Raw genomic sequence first — 23,024 nt, forward strand, 5'->3', positions numbered from 1 at the left:
GTCAAGGAAAAAAAGGGGACAGTTCAGGTTTGATAAGAGATGGATCGGACAGGAGGGTTGTAGCATCCCCGATCCTAGATAGGATTGTTGGGACAAGCCATGGTGCGAGGAGACGCACCAGTCAGGTAATCAGACCTAAGGACAAGCGTATCATGGCTCAATGATAAGGTTAAGGGCATCAGTAAGCTGAGACTTAACCAAGATGAAGTAAAGAGAAGCTTAAGAGAGCTAGGCGAGTAATCCGGCAGCTAGGCGAGGTCTGGATCAAGCTCAACCAGCTAAAAGAAGTGTGGAGCTAGCTCAGTCAGTACTGGCCAGCTCACTGGAGCTGATGGACTAGCTCACCCAGCTGGGGACAGCTAGTGGCCAGCTCAACTCAGCTTGGCGGAGTGTTCCGGTCCGGACCAGTGTGGACGAGCCGAGCGGTTACTAGGCCAAGCCGGTGACTCATGTGGGAGGATGGGACCGTGTGAGGCTAAGGCTGAGTCATGGTAAGGATAAGGATGAAGGGGAGTTGGTTTTCGATGGGAAACCGCTAGGGAGCAGTTGAGGGACGGTTACCATGCGAAAAGGCACAAGGGGAGCGGTTTGTGTGCTTTCTCTCATCCGGTTTGTGCATGTTCTCCCAGAGCAGTTGGCGTGGCCTTTCTCAATAAATAGAGAGTCTCTGGCACAGAAAATGGCACGAAAATCCTTAGGCAAAACTCTGCCAAAATCATATCAGAAAGAAAAAGACAAAGAGAGAAGGGACCGGCGGTTAGAGAAGAGAACCGTGGGTGTTGGTGTGGTCTTACCGGCGAGATCTGATCGTGGGAAGGCCAGGGGATCGACATGGATACCAGACAGAAGGAAAAGGAGAAAGAGAAGGAGAAGGACTTGCCTCCAGGGGAAAGAACACCCAAGGTTAGTGGTGTAGACTGCAAGGGACGGCCCCGGGCCTGCGGATGAACCGTATGGACTTATGGTCAGATCGCTATGCAGATACATCCATTCTCTCTACTTCTTCTGAATCATATGTTCTATCATGTATTTGTGGTGTTACTGGATTGATTGAGATAGGGAACACTGGACCTAGGCCTTGGTCGGTCCAGGGACAAAGTCTTAGGCCTTGGCCGGACTGATCTATGGTCGGGTCTCACATCTCGGGTTGGATTTGTTGAGAACCGATTATGGGAATCTCTTAGTTGGGAATTATCATGAATTATCATGTTTTTTAATTAGTTTTTGGGAATTTATTTGAGTATGTCATATTTGGACAGATCCTAGTTTAAGGAACCGAACCATGCCATTCTAGTCTTGATGTTTAGGGTATCGGCCTTATGTATTTATGAACTGATTTGTGTGGTTACAGGATCGGACTTGGACCGTGGTAAAGGAAAGATGCCGTGAAAATTCAAGCCATGGGAAGATGTGTGGTGAATGGGTCATTGTAGATAGATGTGAAGTATTGATAGCCTATTGTGCAAACTGTGAACTTATGATAGATTAAGGGTGTAATCTAGTAGTATGAACCTATGAATGATGTATGGATCTCATTTATTATATATATACAATCGATTTGCCCCTTATGTTCATTTGTTAGGATTGCATGATCTTGAACCTCACTTAACGAAATTGGACTTAGCATCTAAAGACTTAAGAAAAATCGGAATCAACTATATAAATATGGGATGTTAAGGCCGTGGATCATGATTGGGCTTAGAGCCAGGATCGGGCCTTACAAGGGTGTTATGGAATCAATTGTGACAGGCTGGACAGAAAAACAGGGAGGACAAATTGAGGATTTTGTTACAAAAATTAATAATTGTCATCATGAAATATCCTAATGGCGAAAAGACAATCAACCATATGGGAAAGACAAAATTAAAGATCTTCAACAGGCATTGGAAGAAGTTCAAACAGATAACAATAGATCACAAGAGGAGATTTTTGAGGTTTCCAGGAAGTTACAAGAAGCTTATAAGGATGAAGAGGAATATTAGCATCAGAAAAGCCGGAATATGTGGTACTCATCTGGAGATCTTAATACTAAGTTTTACCATGCCCTAACAAACAAGCGTAGGGTCCGCAATAAAATAGTGGGACTCCATGATGAAATAGACAGAAGAGAACAGCGTTGAGAAGGTGGCGGTTGATTATTTTGAAAGTCTATTTAGGACCACCACTCCAACGTAATTTGATAGTATTTTGAAAGAGATAGTACCATCTATTTCTCCCCAAATGAATCAAATATTATTGAGAATAGCAACAGAGAAAGAGGTCCGACAAGCTTTATTCATGATGCACCCGGAGAAAGCGCCAGGTCCGGATAGAATGACAGCTCTCTTTTTTTAGCATTCTTGGCATGTTATTAAGAAGGATGTGGTTGAGATGGTGAATAATTTTCTAGTTACACGAGATATGGATCCACGGTTAAATATTACTAATATTTGTATGATTCCGAAAATAGAGCGACCTACAAGGATGACGGAACTAAGGCCGATAAGTCTATGTAATGTTGGTTACAAGATTATCTCGAAATTTTTGTGTCAAAGACTGAAAATTTTCCTCCCACGACTAATATCAGAGACACAATCGGTTTTTGTGGAGGGAAGGTTAGTATCAGATAATATTCTTATAGCGCAGGAAATGTTTCATGGACTGAGAACCAATAAGTCCTGTCAAAATAAGTTTATGGCGATCAAAATGGATATGAGCAAGGCGTATGATAGGATATAGTGGAGTTTTATTGAGGCTCTTCTTCACAAAATGGGGTTTGATCCTCATTGGATCATTTAACGCTGGAATGTATATCTTCGGTTCAATATATGGTACTTCTCAATGATCAGCCACGAGGTTTTATAACCCTCCAGCGGGGCTTACGTCAAGGGGATCTTTTGCCTCCTTATTTACTTATTATGTGTACTAAGGCATTAATTGTGATTATTAAGAACGCGGAGAGAGTGAAACAATTAACCGGTATGAAGGGCAAGAGCTTGTCCAACAATCTCTCATTTGCTATTTGCAGATGATAGTCTTTTCTTTTGTAAGGCAAATAAAGAAAAGTGTCAAACCATTCTCAGGATTTTGAAGGAATATGAGGTTGTTTCAGGGCAACAAATTAATTTCCAAAAATCTTTAATTCAATTTGAACATAAGATCGAAGATTCCAGTCGTCAAGAATTGGGAGATATATTGGGTATTCAGAATCTAGGAGAAATGAGATCGTATTTAGGGTTGTCCGAAAGCATTGGAGGATCTAAGGTACAAGTGTTTGGTTTTGTTCAAGACCGCTTGAATAATAGGGTTAATGGATGGACTTTTAGATTCTTTACAAAAGGAGGAAAAGAGGTGATTATTAAATCGGTGGTCACGGCCCTGCCAAACCATGTGATGTATGTTTATCGGTTACCGAAAGCTACAGTAAAGAAGTTCACGAGTGCACACTACAAAAAATATGGGTTTCAATAGCAGTAGAGGATAACATTTTTTGCATTTCTCTTATGGTTGACATACGCCTTAGTCTTAGATAGCGTTTGTACATTTCGAAACGCTATGATAGAGTGGCATATTTGAAAACGCTATAATAGTGTATGGTTTTAACGTAACACTTAGTTTTAATAGCAAAAAATAATTTAAAACGCCATGTTTGGCTATTTAAAACCCTAAACTCAGAACGTATTTTAAACCCTAAATTATAAACACAAACCTAAAGCTCAAATATTTTCCTATTCTAATCTTAAATCTTAAATTTAAATTTAAATTTTAATATTTTCAAATCTTATTTTCAATTCAAATCTTAAATCTAAACCTCAAACCCTAAATCATTTACATCTTTTCAAACCCAAAACCCTATATCCCTATTAAAACATCATATAAACACTAAACTTTAAATAAAAAATCCCAAATCTAATATTTCCAAGTTTTAATAAAACAAAAAACTAAAAAAAAATAACTATAAATATATGATATTTTCAACCTTAAATATAACCTTTGAACCCTATCACACAAACCTTTGCTTTAAAATCTTATATGTTAAATCTGAAATTCAATAGTTCTTTTCGTAACTTTATAATTGTAAATGATAATTTAGTTTTTATATAAATAAAACTAGTTACATAATAAAATTATAATTTTTAAAACATCTATTAAATAAAAACAATTTTGATTAGTTAATCTATGACTACTGATTCCTTTTAATCTTATCTCTTTCATCTTCTTTCTCACGATCTCTCGTCTCCTCCTCTCTCACTATCTCTTCAATCTTCTTGCTCATGATAACTCATCTGAAATTCTCCTCTCCCATCATCTCATATCCTGCAATCATCTTCTCCTATCAATCCTCCTCTTTCATCACCTATTCAATCCTCATCTCACGATCTCTCAAACTCGTCGTCTGTCGCAACGGGTTCAAGCTCACCACCATCACCATGACCTCGCTTCCTCCTCTTTGGGTTGTCTTTTCTTACGTGTTCATCTTCTTTTCATCTTTTATTTTCTAATAAAATCTATTATTTTTGCTCACAGATCTAGAATAATGATGAAAGGGATGCGCGCCAGAGGTGAAGGTTAACATAGCAGAGATGCACCGGAGGTGTTACGAACCAGAGACGGAGGTGTTACGAACCAGAGACGGAGGTGGAGGTAGATGTGGTTCAGAGCAAGGTGATTTGAGGCGGCGGCATGAGGAGGCGGAGGCCCAAAGACGCGGAAGCACCCAGAGGTCGAAGACGGCGGAGTTAAGAAGATTGGCTTAGTCATTTTTGTATTAGGTTTAGTTAGTAAATAGGTTTAGGTTAAATCTTGGTTTAAGTTTTTGGTTTAGTTTTGATTTATTTTCTAATGTGTATACCATATTCTTTTTGTAAACCAGTTTTATTATAAATCAGTTTAAATAATAAACACAATTTTAAATATATAAACCAGTTTAAATTTTAATTATGTTTTTATTTTTAAACAATTAAATTTCCATAAATAATTTTTAAAATAAAGAATTTTAATATAAGTAATAGCATTTATGACACGCTATTAAATAATATTTAATTGCAGATAGAAAAGCGCTATCGTATCGGAAGAAAAGATAGCAGCGCAAAACACCGCTATCTAATGTCCTTTACCTATTATGACGGGCGATGATACATCGTTTCAAAAACCGCTATAGTATCGTTATATAGCGTTATTCGTCCGCTATTAAAACGCATTTTTCTTGTAGTGGCAGTAGCTCAGTTTTGGTGGAGCCCAGGATGAAGCACAAAAGGCATGCATTGGAAATCATGGGATAAGTTATGTGTGCCTAAAGACAATGGTGGACTAGGTTGTAAGGATCTTATTGATTTTAACACGGCGATGCTTGGAAAGTAACTGTGGAGGCTGATTGAGAAGCCAAATGCTCTTTTTTCTAGAGTCTTCAAAGGACGGTACTACAGGAATGGTTCACCCCTAGAACCGATCTATTCACTCCCCGTCATATGGCTGGAGGAGTATTATATCTGCTAGATCTTTGATTTGTTAAGGACTAATTAAAAGAGTGGGAACAGGTTCATCTATTTCGGTATGGAATCATCCTTGGATCCCAGCCACTCGCCCGAGACCAGCAAACAAAAACCTTCAAAACAGTTACCCAGACCTCACAGTGGATTCCCTCATTAACTCGAAATCCCGAACATGGAACCTACAGGCAATTAGGGCTTTGATGGATCCTCATGACGTTAAAATTATTGAAAGTATCCCATTAAGTAGAAATCAGATCGAAGATAGGAATGGATGGCATTTCACTTATAACAATGAGAAATATTCGGTAAAATCAGGGTATCAAGTAGAACGGGTCTATCCTGATAAGAAAAAATCACCAGATTTTTATGGACCCACAGTGGATATACTAAAATCTTTCTGTTGGGAAGTGTGGTGCCCTTCGAAGATAAAGCATATTTTATGGAAATTCTTTCAGGTTGTATAGCGGTAATGAAAAACCTAAAAGCGAGAGGAATACAAGGGGATATATGTTGTGCTCGATGCGGAGATCCAGAGGAATCAATAAACCATGTGTTTTTTGAATGTCCTCCAGCACGTCAAGTGTGGGCACTAGCCATGCGACATCGGTTTTCCGAAACCGAACCGAACCGTCGGTTTTTGGTTAACCGAAATTTTTAAAACATATTCCAAAATTAACCAAATTCGATTTTTGGTTCGGCTCGGTTCGGCCTGTTCGGTTCAGACAAAATTCGCAGGGCTAGTGGGCACTATCTAAGATACCATCGAATCCCAATATTTTTCCTATTAGTTATTTTTTCGCTAACATGGATCATGTTCTTTGGAGAGTCAATCCAAAGATGGATGACCACCAATTTGCATGGATATTATGGTATATATAGAAAGGTCGAAATAACAAAGTGTTTAGCAATCTGGATATTGATCCAAGGGAAACACTTAAATTAGCAGAATTGGAATCAACACTTTGGGCTGAGGCACAGGTACTCACTGATCAAATGAGGGGGGCATCAGGTACAGACCAGACCCACACTAGCGACTTCAGGAAGCTGGTGCTTCATAGATGGTTCATGGAAAGATAAGGAACTATTTTCAAGACAAGGCTGGTATAGCACCTTACCGGGTTTTGATGGTTTATTAGGGGCTAGGAATGTAAGGGTATGTCTTTCACCTCTTCATTCGGAGGTGGAGGCTTTGATTTGGGCAATAGAATGTATGAAGAATTCAAGACAGTTTCAAGTTACTTTTGCAACGGATTGTTCTCAATTGGTGAAGATGGTTTCAGAACCAGAAGAATTGCCAGCATTTGAAAGTTATTTGGAAGACATTAAGCTTTTACAAAGAAGCTTTCTCAACTCAGACATCGTTCATGTATCTCGGACGGAGAACCTACAGGCGGATAGCTTAGCACACAGTGCTAGGAAACAACCATCTTTCGTCGTTCACATGAATGCGGAGTTACCGATTTCGTTTACAGAGTCGATATGAATTTGTGAATGTCTTGTTGTCAGAAAAAAAAAAAAAAAAAGCAAGTTTCCTAATTTCATGGGGGTCAACGGACCCTCCTCCTAACACACTGCCTCCGCCCCTTATTAATACAGCTTAACAATAGTTACTAAATGTGGAAAAGGAATCAACACATGGGCCATTTAATCTTCTCTTCAAAAGAAAATTCGAGAAAAAGAGATTTTGCAATGATTTTTGTATTCGATCAACTTGTTTATTCATCGTCGTACCAAGATGGCCTTGTTACATCCTTCTGTGACGGGTTAAAAATGATTGATTCAGTGAATACTACCAAGCAATCCAAACTTTATTTTCCGGATAAGTGCACCTGCAGTTTTGCTGGGAATAATGACAAGAAGTTGCTAAGGTATTAATATATGCTAGTGCGAAGGAAAATGACACTCATGCAAACATTCGTCACCATAAATTAGAAAGTAAGCATGGTAACCCGGAAATTGAGTGGATGAGGCCCACACGCTTCGCTCTTTTTCTTTGTTTCGTTAACATTTAGACATTTACCCACTTTATTAAGCAACTCTTTTTAAAACCATTTTATTAAAAATAAGTAAAGCAACAAATTATCCTGTCATTTCATTCTGATAAATATAATTAAAAAAATCCTCAAAAAGGCCAATATACTAAAAACTCGAATCACACTTCTAAAACATATAAAATGGGTTTACTTTTTTGAAAACTGTAGAAATTATTTACAGATTTTCGACTTATAAATTCTCCAAATATTTTTTTAACACTGGATAATTATGTTATTAATTACAAACAATGAGAAATATTACGTACATTAATTCTCTAAATATTTAGAGAATTTTAAAGAAAATTTCAATTTAAAACTACCATTTCTTGCCAAAAAAACATTAAATTGAAGACACAAAGAAACAATCCTCTTTGTATTTTATTAAATCATCTTTTGATCTTTCTTCCATCGATCATATCAAGATTTCTGGATCACATTTACACGATCGTCACGATGTATTCCGATTGAAGTGTTCTTTATATTACGGATATAGATAAAACTATATCTCTTATATATTTGGTTAAGTTAGTTATGTTAAACTCTCGACTCTGATTTTGTGATATTAAATCGGTTATTCATTTAGCATGCTGAACTTCATCCATGACAAAGTCCAATCTCGCTTGCGTGGTGGAGGAGCTACAACACAATCTTCTGTAGGCAAGGCGGTTATAATTCTTAAGTCAGTTGGGATTGCGCTACCGGTTTTTGCCATGTCATGCTTTAAACTCCCCAAGGATCTGTGTGAGAAGTTAACTAGTGTGATGATAGAATTCTGGTGGGGTGGAAGTGCTGAGAAGAGGAAGATCTCTTGGGTGGCTTGGAAAAATCTATGTAAACCGAAGGAACTTGGAGGAATGGGGTTTCGTGATATTGCATGGTTCAATCAGGCTCTACTGTGCAAACAAGCATGGAGAATATGGTCTCAACCTCACTCCCTGCTAGCTCGAGTTATGAAAGGCAGGTACTTTCCAAATGGGTTTTTCTTAGAGTGTGGCATAGGTACTCGGCCCTCGTATGCTTGGCGTAGCATCATGTATGGTCGAGAATTACTAGTGCAAGGTCTGATGAAGCGTATTGGGGATGGTCGTAGCACACATGTATGGTATGATAACTGGATTTTGCTCGACGTTCCTCGTCCCCCGCAGGGCCGGGCCTGAATAGAAGCCCATATGCCATGTCCTCTTCCACTGTCATACTGCTCAAGAAGTCTGGCGTTTGTCAGGTTTTCTGGTGCCTCCGGCGGGTTTCTCTACCAACTCTGTACTACTAAACCTCCAGTATCTCCTGCAGTGTAGCACAAAGCAGTCGATCCCACAACATCTTTGACTTCTGTTCCCTTGGATTTTATGGCATATCTGGAAAGGGAGGAATGAGCTCATCTTTGCTAATACGCGTCTTGGCGCAGCATCAATTATGGACAAGGCTCGGAACGATTACGATGCATGGGCGGAGGTTAATATTTTGAACTCTTCTCAAGTGAATGACGACGATGTTGATGGGGCTCCGATCGTGAAATGGGAGAAACCATGCCAAAGCTTTGTGAAACGTAACATTGATTCATCGTGGATCAATGAGACTGTTAACACTGGCGTCTCTTGGATCCTTCGTAATAACTCAGGGGAACCTATGATGCACAGTCGCAGATCCTTCTCCTCAATCCCTACTAAGCTTGAGGCAGAGCTCTTAAGTTTTACTTGGGCTATTGATTGTCTCTCAGACTTACGCTGTGATAGAGTGGTGTTTGAATCATCATCCTACCTTGCGGGTGAAGCAATCCTTATGCCTGAAAAGTTCCTTGGTTATCAAGACTTGTTGGGATATATCTGCTTCAAGTTGACTAACTTTAATCTATGGAACATATCCTATGTCCACCTTGAAGGTAATAGATGTGCCCATGAAATAGCTCTTAGTGTCACTAGAGACCACCGGTATCAATCATACATAGCTCGTGGTGGACCATTTTGGCTTCGAGCGTTGACACTAGAGGAGGCAACAGACGATACATGAAGTCACTGTGATGAAGAAAGATTCTTCTTGATTGGTCTGGTCGTTTTCTTCCTTGTGCTCTACGATCGCGCCTGTGAAGATGCGGACTACCTGCACCTGGACAGAAAGACCCTATGAAGCTCTTGTGTTATTTCGGGTCCTATTGGTTCCCTCTGTCCTTTAGTTTTTTATTTTCCTGTTGATGCTCCCAAACTTTGTTGGATCAAGTCTTGCTCTCCTTTTCTCCTAATGAAATGCTACTAAGAGTTAAAAAAAATGTTAGTCTATATTCCCTCCGTTTCATATTAAGTGTCGTTTTAGAGAATTTTTTTCGATATAAAATAAGTGTCGTTTTCGATTTTCAATGCAAAATTTATTAATTTTATGCAAAATTTATTTTTCTATTGGTTGAAATATGGTTAGGTGTATAGTTAATAGTGTTTTTTTATAAGAAATGTACAAAATTAATTGTTTTCTTAATCCGTGTGCCGAAACCTAAAACGACACTTATAATGAAACAGAAGGAGTATATAGGTTATTCATATACGACATCAGATTATCAACGTTACTATTTAAACTCATCATATTTCTACACATCCGTAGCTTGCGAATATCTTTACAAAAGCACTTGAACTTGAACGCAGATAGTTTTGACTTAGCTTTTTTCAAGTTGGATGTTAATCTTCGCTTTCCAATTTAAAAATCTGTATTACATATAGGCCTGGGACTTTTATCCGAGATCCGGATTCGATCCGAGATTCGATCCGGATCCGATCCGAAAATCCGGATATCCGGAGGGGCCGAATCCGGATCCGGATAATAAAATGTTGGATCCGTCAAAGCCGGGTCCGGATCCGGATATCTTGATTTTTTAGTCCGGATATCCGGATCCGTAAGTTTTATTAATAACTATTTCAAAAATAGTAATATCTATATATAAAAACTAACTTTATTTAATATATTTTCATTTTTATAATAGTATATGTAAATTTTATGTAAATTTTGTAATATTATACATAGAAATAATTAAAAACATTATATATTTTTTATTTATAAATTATTTTTAATATTTTATATATATTATTATTATAATTTTATTTATTTTAAGGATCCAAATTCGGATCCGGATATCCGCCGGATATTACAATTTTTAGAAGGATATCTGACACCCGTATATCCGAGAACCCCGGATCCGGATAAGGATAATAAAATTATGGATCAGCCGGATAAGGATCCCGATCCGGATACCTTAAAATTGCCCGGATATCCGATCCGTCTCAGGCCTTTACATATATATATATATATATATATATACGAACCTACTAGGCTACTACCACTGAAGTTAAAAGATAAATATTTTTATATATAAACTAAGTTAAGTGGCACATGTTGGTTCACTAAAGTTTCTTCAAAATAAATTAGACATTGAGGTTTAGGTCGTCTGAATTAAATTACACTTGATGGTATACTAAAAATTATGCCAGAACATTTTACCCCGACTCAAAAACCCGAACCGGAGCCAATATGAAAATATCCGACTTCGAATCCAAACAAAAATTTACAAGTACCTATTGGTCTAAAACTCTTCTACCCAAAAGAATCGGAACCGAAAAGAACCGATCCGAATAGACTCGACCCGATAAAAATCGATTCATACCCGACTTAAAAACATGAATATTCAAAATTATGATTTTTATGTTCTATTTTTTATATCTTATTTTATTTATTTATGTGAAATATCTTTTTGTTAACAATATTTGTTGTTATTTTGTAGTATTTTCAAGTAATATAAAGTTTTAAATGTCAAATTTAGAGTACAAAAATATTTTATTTTAATAGTATATTTAAGTAATTTTATAAATATATATATATATGAAAGATATTGACTAATTTTGATGGAGTCTGAATATTTTGTATCCTTTTCAGATCTTAAATACTCGAATCCGGTCTGGATCCGATACGGACCTGATATTTACGGGTACTTGGATATTTTAATTATAGATCCAAACAGATCCAGACCCGAGAAAAAATAACTCGAATCGAAAATTTACAAATATCTATTGGATCCAAATGTCTAAGATCCAGAAGACACAGATCCGAAAGTAACCAGCCCGAACCCGACCCAATCAAAGAACCGAATTCCTACACCTACAAAAAGTTGTACAAACTTGTATGATTATTAATTTTTTTTAAAGGTACCATTTTGTTTTCAATGTATTATATGCCATGGTGTTTTCCTATTAATATATCATGTAATCGTTTATATGCTCTTTGAAAATAATATATGTGAATATTATCTATCTTTCGGCTCTTGTGTGTTGGGCATTAATGTAAATAGCTTTCATTAGGGTAATGGAGAGAGAAAACACTCTGCCTTCTCTCTAGTTTTATCACCACTGCAAATAATGTTCTCCGGCCGGCGAAGTGGGCTTCCACAGCCACCGCCGGTCTGGTTTGTGTTTTTTTTCCGTTTTTTCGCTGTGCATGTCTTTATTCTGACTCCGGGATGAGGAAACTCCGTCAGTTTCATCGTCGCCGCTTAGATTCCGGGGGGTGGAGGTTTTCAAAGCCTTGCGTCGCCGGCTTTTGGATTTCGATCTTTATTCACTGTGGGTTATCTGTTACGGGTTTTTGGTTTGTCGGATTGACTTTCTTGGATGAGATCTCAAATAGATCGATTGATGCTCTCCAAGAATGAAAATAAGGCGTGGAAGGCAAACAAGATGGAGGTTCTGGATTTCTTAATCATGTGTCTGCCGGCTTCGTGGCTCTGGATGAGATATCGATGTTGATCGATGAAAGCTCTCCGAAGAAAGGAGAACGACCATGAAAGATGCATGTGAACCAGGTGGGATTCCGGTGAAACGCCGCTTGGTTTCGGCGGTGGAGAAGGAGTAGGGTTATGGTGACACGTGTTTGCCTCGCAGTTGAGGCGTAAACACGTGTTTTTGACGTGTCAGGTTGGTTTTTGTGTTGGGCTTACCTTTTATGGGCTTCTGTTTAATATGTTTTTATGTTGTTTTGAGTCTTTTTGGGATTTGGTTGTAAATATTGTCGGTCTTGGTCCAGTTCAGACCTAGACCCTTATAATAATACTATAGATGGAAAAAAAAATATATGTGAATATTATCTCTTCTTTGTCTCCACACCAGAACCTTCATCAAATGCATGTATACATGCATATCCGATCATGACACATACTGATATATCTTTCGGACACATGATTTAATAGAGAATAAGAGAAGTTAGTGAAAAGTAACATACTAAGAGAATAAAAACGCACCGTTTTGCTTAGAGGGAGATTTTGAAGACGACTGCGACTAGGGTTTTGCGATGGATTCGGCGCGGCCGCCGGGCTCATCTGAGATAGCTCTGGCTACGAGGAAGGTTCAAGAGGGTTCACAACAAGGGTCAGCAGGTTTGGAGAACGGTCAGAAGCGACAAGAAGGGGCTTCCCCCAAAATCGCGCTCATGGGTTGGTGTTACGACGGAGAAGAAGGTTTTGAGGAAGTACACCGTCGATGTCACAGATTCGGAGGGTCAGCTCAACGTGGAGATACCTGATGAAGTAGTATTCAACGTGAATCCCCTTTGTGAGGATTTTCTAACCGGAAAGTTCCTGGACACGGCGCCTCATATCGCGAGGATTCACGCTGTTGTGAACAAAATATGGAGAGATGGAGGTAGAGGGCAGGCAGTGGAAGTCTATGAGATCGACTCCACAACAATGAAGTTTCGAGTAAGAGACGCAGCTATGAGAGCATGAATCTTAAGGAGGGGGATGTGGAACATCGGAAACATACCTCTGGTGGATGTAAAATGGACTCCGAAGGAGCTGGAGGAGAAACCGGAAGTCAAATCGATACCGCTTTGGGTGCATCTCAAGAATGTTCCGATGAACATGTTCTCGTGGGAGGGCCTAAGCTTTATCACCAGTGCAGCGGGACACCCAGTGAAGCTCCATCCAGAGACAACGGCATGTTCCAATTTCAAGATTGCAAAAATCTTTGTTAACGCTGACCTATCAAAGGACCTGCCGAGGAAAATCAACTTCACAAAAAATGGGAAGTCATCACTGGTTGAATTTGTCTACCCATGGCTACCTGATCGCTGTCACACTTGCAGCAAATGGGGCCACACAGAGAAGACCTGCCTCATGAACAAGAAGGAAGACTTCCCAAGAACTGTCACTGAGATAATAGAAACTGGGTACATTAGTAAGAAGCAGGCAAACACAAATGAAGAGGAGGTAGTAAAGGACGTAAGTGGCACGGAGGAACCACATAAGAGGGGAGTGGAAAAACTGATATTGACAGAGGGAGATAAGGAGGTCGCAGTTGAAGATGATGTTGCTGGGAAAGTTGCGACTGAGGAAGAGGTTGTAGTAGGAGATGAAGCAGAGGAAGCTACAGCGGAGGAAGGGGAAATTGAGGAGGGAGAAGTTGTAAAGGGCTGGTCTCGAGTGTCCCCGGGGAAAACAAGCAGAAGCCCAACAGCAACAACTCCAAAGTATGGCCAAGAGAGAATAGCCACTCCATCGAGGTTCTCAGCGCTAAATGATGCAGATGATAACGGTGACTTGGTAATCAATATAGGCGAAAGCAACAGGGGGGAAACTGTAGTGGAGGAGGGTGATGAGGGAACCACATCAGAAGAGACTCAAGAAGGCAAGGAGTCTTGGAAAAACATTCTGAGGGAGGAAGATAAAGAGAATACACCTAGAGAAACCGTTGTGATCGAGGACCAGTTGGTCTTTCTAGAAACCAAGAGTTTGGCGGTGGGGCAAAACAAAGGGAATCAGAGCAATACTGAGAAAGAGGAACATCAAGGAACTGGTGTTGGTGGAGGGAGTTGTCTACGGCCTTCTCTTCCGAGGAGCTCCAAGACAAACCACAAGATCTTTTCTGAGCACACCAACAAGGACATTGACCTTAGAACTCAGGGAAAACGGTCTCGCAAATCATCTCAATGACTGGGTTCTTCTGGAACGTGAGAGGATTTAACAAGGAAGCTAAGCACAAAGTCGTCCGTCAATGGATACAGAATAAGGGATTGCAGTTTGGTGGTCTGTTGGAAACTCGAGTCAAGGAGAGCAAATCAGCTCAAATTGTCTCAACAAATTTTCCAGGCTGGTCATTTGTAAATAATTACGAGTTTAGTAGAAAAGGGAGGATATGGGTTCTTTAGAGTTCGCAAGTCAGAGTGACTCCGGTCTTCAAACCTGATCAGATAATTACGGTTTCAGTTCTTGTGGAAGGAGAAGACGAGGAGATTCTCTGCTCCTTTGTCTATGCGGAAAACACTGCAGAGAAGAGAAAAGAGTTGTGGGATGATATCAAGTCTCATCAGAATTCACCAATGTTCAAAAACAAGGAATGGGTAATAATGGGAGACTTCAACGAGATACTAGATGGGGATGAGCACTCCAGCTACCAAGATTCGGGTCTGACTACTCCAGGGATGCGGGATTTTGAAAGTGTTATTCAACACTGCAAACTACTCGACATGGGTTATCAGGGTCCGAAGTTTACTTGGTGCAACAGGAGGGGCGAAGGAACGGTTTGCAAAAAACTGGATAGAATTCTGGTAAATGAGACTTGGCTCAACCAACGAACCCAAGCTTATGGCATTTTTGAGGCGGGAGGATGCTCAGATCACCTTCGGGGAAGATTTCACCTCCGGGCTGAGGCAGTGGGTAAGCGCAGACCTTTTATTTTCTCAAATGTCATTGCAGAAACTCCGGAGTTCTTGGACACAGTCTCGGACTATTGGAAAGATACAACACCTCTGCTCCAGTCTACAACAGCTCTCTTCAGATTCTCTAAGTATCTCAAAGGCCTTAAACCTTTGATCCGAAGATTGAGCAAAGACAAGCTTGGAGCTTTTACGAAGCGGGTAAAAGAAGCTTACCAGGACCTATGCGAGAAACAAGAGAAGGTGATGTTAGACCCTACTCAAGGAAACATCTTAATAGAGCAAACGGCAGCTGAGAGATGGCAGAGGGTCTCAAATATTGAGGAGAAGGTCCTCAAGCAACGCTCTAAACTCCACTGGCTGCAAGTAGGAGATAGAAACAACAAAGTTTTCTATCAGAGAAATCAAGTGTTCTTCGGGGAACATTGTCACTTCCCAAGAGGAGATCAAAAACGAGGCTGAGAGATTCTTCAACGAGTTCTTATCTTTGGAACCTCCGGGTATGGAGGAGAAGTAAGTTGCTGATCTCCAAGATCTTGTACCCTTCCGCTGCAATGATGAGCAAAGGGCAATGCTGATAAAGCCAGTAAAAGAGAGCGAGATCAGGGAGGTGGTATTTCGAATGCTGAGCGACAAATCACCTGGACCTGATGGCTTCACCACAGAGTTCTTCAAGGCATCTTGGCCCATCATTGCTAAGGATTTTACAGTTGCGGTTCAATCCTTTTTCAGAAAAGGTTTCCTCCCCAAAGGTCTCAATGCAACGATCTTGGCACTCATCCCGAAGACGGACAATGCACAGGAGATTCGAGACTACAGACCAATCTCCTGCTGCAATGTCCTATACAAGGTCATTTCCAAGATTATAGCAAACAGACTGAAGAGCACACTCCCCCAATGCATCTCCTATAACCAGTCAGCCTTTGTTAAAGACAGGCTACTAGTGGAGAACTTGCTTCTTGCGACGGAGATAGTCAAAGACTATCACAAAGAGGACATCTCATCTCGATGCGCTATGAAGATCGACCTTGCAAAAGCCTTTGACTCGGTACACTGGCCATTCCTGCTGAACACCCTAAGGGCACTAAACATGCCTGAGGAATTTGTTCACTGGATTGAGCTCTGTGTGTGCACGGCTTCCTTCTCGGTGCAAGTCAATGGCGAGCTAGCGGGATTCTTCCAAAGCAAGAGAGGTCTGAGGCAAGGCTGTGCACTCTCTCCATACCTATTCATCATCTGCATCAACGTTCTCTCAATGATGCTAGATAAGGCGGTGGAGAACAAGCACATTGGCTACCACCCAAGGTGCAAAAACATTCTCCTATCTCACCTGTGTTTTGCAGACGATCTGCTAGTGTTCACTGATGGCACCAAAAGATCTGTCGAAGGAGTGCTGAAAGTATTTGCTGAGTTTTCAGCCATCTCAGGCCTCAACATTAGCTTGGAGAAATTCACTCTCTATGTTGCAGGCATATCTGAAGCGGTCGAAGCAGACATTCTAGTTTTCCATTCTCCTCCGGTGATCTACCAGTTCGGTACCTCGGGCTTCCTCTTCTAACCAAACGCATGACGGTGAATGACTACATGCCTCTAGTTGAGAAAGTTAGGAAACGAATGAGTAACTGGACAGGGAGGTTTCTATCTCATGCGGGTCGACTTCAGCTTATAACATCAGTCATAACTAGTCTTGCGAACTTATGGATGGCAGCCTTCAGATTACCTGGCAGCTGCTTGAAAGAAATAGAAAGGCTATGCTCTGCTTTCTTGTGGTCTGGACCGAGCTTAGAGACAACCAAAGCTAAGTTGAGATGGGAGGATGTCTGTCTACCCAAGAGTGAAGGCGGTTTGGGTCTCCGGCCACTGAAGGAAATCAACATGGTTCACTGCCTCAAACTTATCTGGGGAGTTTGTTCATTTGGCCCCTCCCTATGGGTACAATGGATACACTGCTACCTGATACGCAAGGGGTCCTTTTGGTCGATTAAGGGAAGCACAATCTCTGGCTCTTGGGTGTGGAGGAAACTACTCAAGCTCAGAGACATTGCAAAGCCTTTTCTGAAGAAAGAGATAAGGAGTGGGAAACAAACTTCTTTTTGGTTTGATCAGTGGTCTAAGTATGGTAACCATAAAGAAAGAATAGGAGATTGGGGAGTTATTGATCTGGGGATTTCTGAGAACACGACAGTGGCTGAGGCGTTGGGGAGACGCAGTAGAAGAAGACGCCATAGGCTGAGTATTCTAAATGAAGTGGAAGAGGAATTAAGAGTCCTTCGAAGTAGTGCTTGCCAGGAAGATGATATCACATTGTGGAGCCGATGACAAATTTGCAACCAATTTCTCCTCAAAGAGAACCTGGGAACAGATCCGAGGCAACCACCATACCTGTACTTGGAGCAAAGGAGTTTGGTTTCCCCAATCAACTCCGAAATACTCCTTCTTTCTTTGGCTTGCATTGCGTGGTAGAATTCAAACTCTGGATCGAATGCAACAGTGGATAACGGGACTCAACACCACCTGCGTCCTCTGTAACGACACTCAGGAATCATGCTCCCACCTCTTCTTCGAGTGTCGCTACTCAGAACAGGTGTGGAAGAAGCTAGTAGGAGGAATGATGCAGGAGGGATACACTGCAGATTGGACTGATTTAGTTGAGATTATATCCAAACCTTGGGTTAACCAAACGATGACATTCCTCATCCGCTACACTCTCCAAGCAACTCTTCATGCGATATGGAGAGAAAGAAACTTGCGTAGGTATGGTGAACAGCCACATGATGCAGCTCATTTGGTCCAGTTTATCGACAAGACAGTCAGGCTCAAGCTCCTTTCAGTCAAAGGAACATGACACAAACATTTTGAAGAGAGTTTGATGGTCTGGTTTGGGTCTAGATGAGATTGGTAGTTTGAATCAAGTCTCCATTTTTTGATTATTTGTACAAAAAATAAAGAAGTAGCATTTGATGTAGTACAGTTTGATTGAATAAAATTTTACATTCATTCAAAAAAAAAAAATAGAGAATAAGAAAACTGAATTGTAGTATATGTTCATGTTATTTTTCAATTAGTTTTGATACTTCTTTTCCATACGAAATGTCTTCTGAATTTCAAATTGGTTTTGGAGTCCTATTGAGTGTAATATACGAATTAATGAATAGAAAAATCAAACAATCAGTATTCATGTTAGTTATGTTATGTGTTAGCATTCGTTTTTGGGAACTCAAATATAACCATATAAATTCGGGAACAAATATCCAATTATGAAAAAAATACTGGTACAACTATAGAAGTATATATATTGTATTTAATGCGATAGAAAACAGAGGAATGGATAAGCGTGTCGTGGAGAAGAAGGACCAAGCAAAGCAAAGAAAGTAAATATATTCTGAGAAAATCCTTTAAAAGAACATTTATATATTTAAAACATTTAAATCTTATCCGTCTCCTCGAAATCGTCAAACTGTTGTAAGAAACCTACGAAATAGCAAACTTAAAAACAGACACATTCATAGATCCGCTTCACTAGACCACCAAAACGACAAAACTGATCACCGAGTTTAACGTACGAAAACCTGTCGGAGTAAAACTTTTTTCTGTTGTCGTCATGTTTGGTGGAGGAAGAGGACCCATGGGTGGCGGCGGAGGGATGCTACGCGCCGCTGGACGCGCGATGACGAGAACCGGCGTAGCCAACGGCGGAATTCAAGATCCCTTCGCTTCATCTCCGGCGTCTTCGTCGACAACTCCGGCTGGAAACGCATCTGTTGCACATGGTGATCATAAACTCGGATCTTCTTCTGGGTCGAACAACCTGACGCTTTCTGCCGCGTCAGGGTCGCTGTTGAATTTTCCGGTGGCTGCGACCACCGGATGGAGCGGCGGAGCTTTTTCGTTTATCAACTCCGGTGCTTATGAAGACTTTGAGTGGGTTTCGGAGGAAGGAACAGAGGAAGATGACTCTGTTTTTGGCTCTGTTCCTTCTGTTGATGAAGTCCATGATGCTGTCTCTGCTCTCCAGCAGTAATCATCATCTTTGTTTGTCTCTTTATTTGTGTGTGTTTGTGTTTGTGATTTGGTTGGGTGAGAATTTTTGAGGTTTGAAACTTCTATCAATGATTAGAATTGACTATTAATCTCGTACATGTGGATGAGCTTTAATTGGTAGATATTTTGGTGGTCACGAGATTAATCGTACGAAAAAGTAACAGAGAGAGACACGAGAAGGGTCTTGGCTTTGATAGATTTCCGAAAGTTAACTCTCCTTTTTCTGAGTGTGATTGAATTGTCTTGATTTAATGAACTAAGAGAAGATGGATGTTCTATTAACTAACTTTCGTTTTGTTTGCTTATGGGATTACTGTCCTCGTGTCAATTGTAACCCCACATAGTTGTTTTGTTTCTTATGAATTCTAGAACATGCTCTCTTGTTTAATGAGAACGTGAGTAACTGTTGATTTTTTTTTGTTTTCTTGAAGGGTTTTCGATGGAAGTTCGTTTTCTCAGCTGGTTAGAGACAAATACGAGAGCTATCCTGAAAATGGTGGGGGAAACCAGAGCCCCGTAGCGACAGGAATGGTTCATCAAGCTCCTTCATTTGGGTCTGATTCGGACTGGATGGAGCCTTCGGTGCAGCTGTGCCATTCAAGAGTCTTACAGCCTCATGCTTATGATCAGGTTTACAATGCTTTTGACCTTCTGCGTACCGAACCATCTGTCCAGGTTATTCTTATTCATTTCTTGATTCACCAAAATCAATTTCTCTCTTGTTTTGTTAAGTATTCTTGAATCTTACCAAAAATGTCGAGAAGAAAAGTTTTTCTTTGACTATTATCGAAAGTTTTGTTAAAAAAATTGTTGTGAATAGACGCGAATCAATTACAAATAAAAGAAGCAAAAACACTCTGAAATAAAACACTAGCAAGACAAAACACCCGTTTCAGAGTTATTTAATGGATTATGTGAATGAATAATTTACAATCCATTAAACTTAAACTCGTATTTATATAACCTCAAAACTCTATATACTTTTTCTTTTTAAAAAAACTTCCGTATCCACTAAAGAAACTCGGTTCAGTCCAACCAATGTGTCATTTTATTGATGCACTGAGATTTAAGTCACTCTATAATCAACAAGTTTAATGTTCAACTGGTCATTTTGTTGAATCATGAATTAAGGCTTTTTAACATTGTGGTGCAGAGAATGGTAATATCATTGTCATCTGACAAAGCAGTGTGGGATGCGGTGATGAACAACGAGGTTGTGAGAGAGATTAAGGATCTCTACAACAATGGCATAAGTCAAGGTATAGGCAGAACATATTGGTTAGTTTTAAGCCTTTAGTTTAGAGAGTTCTCAATGGCCTTGTTCGGTATTTCTGTATTCCTAATAACAGATGAGGAGATTTCGGATGAAACTCCCGGGGAGAATAACGCAGCAGTGGATTTCATAAAATGGGTGTTTGACAACACAATGGTTAAGGCCAACGAAGTGTTTAAGAAAATAACAAGGCTCGTCATAGAGCTCTTAAATAGTCACAATGATGACGGTGTTAACAAAAAGGGGAAAGATGCCAAGTTCAACAATTGGCTCGAGGAAAAGCTGAAGACTTCGGTCTTGCTCTCCATCGTGGTCATGCTGGTCGTTATGGTGTCCCGTGCCTGCAACAAGTCTTGATCGTTTCAAAATTTGTCGACAATACATTTCGTCTTAATACACTTTCTTTCAAGTCATGTTGTGGTTTGTTTTGGTAATGTCTGGTTTTGCATTCCATTGTTGACGTTGTAGACGGTGTACTCAGTTGCGCTTTCTGTCATAAAGAACTCTGAATAAGAGTTTGCTTTTCTATCACCAATACGTTGGAACTTCTACAACATAAGAACGAGATCGCAAAGAAGTTTGTAAGGTCTCTGACATATTATTCGAGGAAAATACAGCTCAACCTGGAGAAACAAATATTTTAAACATCACTGGTCAGGACCATTTCAGTAAAGATCATTGCGAGTATTGCTTTGGTCCATATAACTTGGTTGGGCCATCAAATTCCCTCTTGATATTGTTGTTTATATCATTAATGGGCTTTTGCTAAGCCCGTATAAGTGCCAGGAAGAAGCCTAACACGTGGAACTAGAGACTATTATCACCTTAATAATAAGTCAAACAAGTTAGGCGAACTCGGTACACTCGATTGTTTCCACTCCATTTGTCTCCATCTATCAAAAGTCAAAACTCAAAGCAGGCTAATAGCCTTTTTTTTTGTCTAATATTCAAAAATGAACGTGCTAGTATTCATTTTTAACACTACTGATTCCCTTGTCAAAAGAAAAGAAAAAAGATAGAAATATTATGCATAAAATGTCTTAATTATTACACTACATGGTCCTATTTATATAGGGAGATGATACCATGATCGGTTCCTGTTCTTTTGAATTTTGTAGATATGTTTCAGTTTTGCTGACCCTTTTATTATTATCGTACTTTATACTTGACCATACTCTATTAATAATAACGGTGGGTATACTGAAAAAAAAGAGCCGGTCACATATAAGCCAAACAAATTGATTATTACTACATATATTTAATACCATTATTGGCCAACCCTAATCTATATATTCATTGTTAATGCATATCACATGTTATCAGTACTAGAATGAATGATATTACAAGATAAGTGGTTATACAAAAGAAAAATTGACCAACAAGTGGTTATCCGGAAAAAAATAGCGTAATGATTCTAGAAAGTTACATGAGCTATTCAAGAATGTCATCCGGACCATATATATAGTGGTGTATTTAACTGAGTTCGAGATAATTTCTATTAAAATAATAAATTTATTGTTATTCAAATATAAATTTAAAAGTTATTTAAAATTCTGTGTTATTGAACTTGACATTTTGTAAAATATTCTAAAATTTACGGTTACTAGAATATTTTAAATTGTAAAATTCTAATGATTTTTGTAGTGTTTGGGGCGAATTTCTTAGTTAAAAATATTTTAAATTGGTGGAGTTCTGAGACAACCATGGAGTTTTGTAGATTTTAATAACATGTTATCGGACTGTCATATGAGAGATCTCCCTTTCATCGGTAATAACATGACTTGGAGCAATAAAAAGAAAGACAACCTTATACAATGTTGGTTGGATCGTGGTTTTGCTAATGATGAATGGCATGCTCTGTTTCCAGAATCTAAGATCACTTATTTGGAGATGATTGAATCTGATCACAGACCTGCTGTGATACAAATACGTAAACATTCAGATCATGGTCGCAAATGCTTCACCTTTGATCAGAGACTACTTGAGAATGAGGAATTAAGACCTATCATTGCAGAAAGTTGGCTCGGCTATGGAGATGATCTCAATACATCTTTTACCAATCGTATTCGACGTTGTAGACAGTATATCTCTGACTGGAAGAGACTAAATTCAACAAATGCAGCCAAGCGTATCCGCGAGCTTACAGAGGAAATAGACGTGGGCCATCTTGATCCTAATGTATCTTCAGATCATCTAAAAAGTTTACAACTAGATTTGGTGGACGCTTATAGGCAAGAGGAGGAGTTTTGGTACCAGAAAAGCAGATTGCAATGGAATACAAAAGGAGATCGTAATACACGCTTTTATCATGCTACCACCAAGAATCGACGAGCTCGAAACAACATAACTACAATTAAAAATCAACAAGGAGAAGACTTAGAGGGTAATTTGGAAATCTCTCAAGAAGCCATTACTTACTTTACTGATATGTTCTCTACCTCTGGACCATTACGAATGGAAAATACATTACCTTCTATACATTCAGTCATTACGCCTGAGATGAATGACAATTTGATCAAGGATATC

The 23,024-nt window shown here is 39.5% G+C and overlaps 4 protein-coding genes across 5 annotated transcripts; all 4 read left to right on the forward strand.

The window, feature by feature from the left end:
- The first annotated feature begins 8,088 nt into the window (after positions 1 to 8,088).
- On the forward strand, positions 8,089 to 8,661 carry LOC106331670 (uncharacterized mitochondrial protein AtMg00310-like). Its single transcript, XM_013770074.1, has one exon. The coding sequence runs from the start codon at positions 8,089 to 8,091 to the stop codon at positions 8,659 to 8,661; it is 573 nt and encodes a 190-aa protein (XP_013625528.1).
- A 256-nt stretch (positions 8,662 to 8,917) lies between these two features.
- On the forward strand, positions 8,918 to 9,511 carry LOC106331680. The gene has a single exon (XM_013770084.1). It carries the CDS (start codon positions 8,918 to 8,920, stop codon positions 9,509 to 9,511), a length of 594 nt encoding a protein of 197 aa, XP_013625538.1.
- An 8,155-nt stretch (positions 9,512 to 17,666) lies between these two features.
- LOC106331700 lies at positions 17,667 to 18,029 on the forward strand. The gene has a single exon (XM_013770104.1). It carries the CDS (start codon positions 17,667 to 17,669, stop codon positions 18,027 to 18,029), a length of 363 nt encoding a protein of 120 aa, XP_013625558.1.
- Positions 18,030 to 18,519: 490 nt separating this feature from the next.
- LOC106323195 lies at positions 18,520 to 21,033 on the forward strand. 2 transcript variants are annotated; one of them, XM_013761359.1, is made up of 4 exons: positions 18,520 to 19,201; positions 19,657 to 19,855; positions 20,379 to 20,484; positions 20,575 to 21,033. In XM_013761359.1, the coding sequence occupies exons 1-4, from the start codon at positions 18,786 to 18,788 to the stop codon at positions 20,853 to 20,855; spliced, it is 1,002 nt and encodes a 333-aa protein (XP_013616813.1). In that variant the 5' UTR covers positions 18,520 to 18,785; the 3' UTR covers positions 20,856 to 21,033. The 2 variants fall into 2 exon arrangements, with proteins under 2 accessions (XP_013616813.1, XP_013616807.1); XM_013761353.1 differs by having other exon boundaries at positions 18,528 to 19,201; positions 19,657 to 19,900.
- The last annotated feature ends 1,991 nt before the right edge of the window (positions 21,034 to 23,024 follow it).

This window comes from Brassica oleracea, chromosome C1, assembly GCF_000695525.1.
Source record: "Brassica oleracea var. oleracea cultivar TO1000 chromosome C1, BOL, whole genome shotgun sequence".
In the NCBI taxonomy this organism is placed as follows: Eukaryota; Viridiplantae; Streptophyta; class Magnoliopsida; order Brassicales; family Brassicaceae; genus Brassica; species Brassica oleracea.

What these genes read in the sequence shown, in the direction of transcription:
- LOC106331670 (XM_013770074.1), top strand. Translation starts at nt 8,089, where the DNA reads ATGCTGAACTTCATCCATGACAAAGTCCAATCTCGCTTGCGTGGTGGA.
- LOC106331680 (XM_013770084.1), top strand. Translation starts at nt 8,918, where the DNA reads ATGGACAAGGCTCGGAACGATTACGATGCATGGGCGGAGGTTAATATT.
- LOC106331700 (XM_013770104.1), top strand. Translation starts at nt 17,667, where the DNA reads ATGCAACAGTGGATAACGGGACTCAACACCACCTGCGTCCTCTGTAAC.
- LOC106323195 (XM_013761353.1), top strand. Translation starts at nt 18,786, where the DNA reads ATGTTTGGTGGAGGAAGAGGACCCATGGGTGGCGGCGGAGGGATGCTA. An exon ending in GCTGTCTCTGCTCTCCAGCA is followed by an intron (nt 19,202 to 19,656) that starts GTAATCATCATC and finishes GTTTTCTTGAAG; the next exon opens with GGTTTTCGATGGAAGTTCGT. An exon ending in GTACCGAACCATCTGTCCAG is followed by an intron (nt 19,901 to 20,378) that starts GTTATTCTTATT and finishes ATTGTGGTGCAG; the next exon opens with AGAATGGTAATATCATTGTC.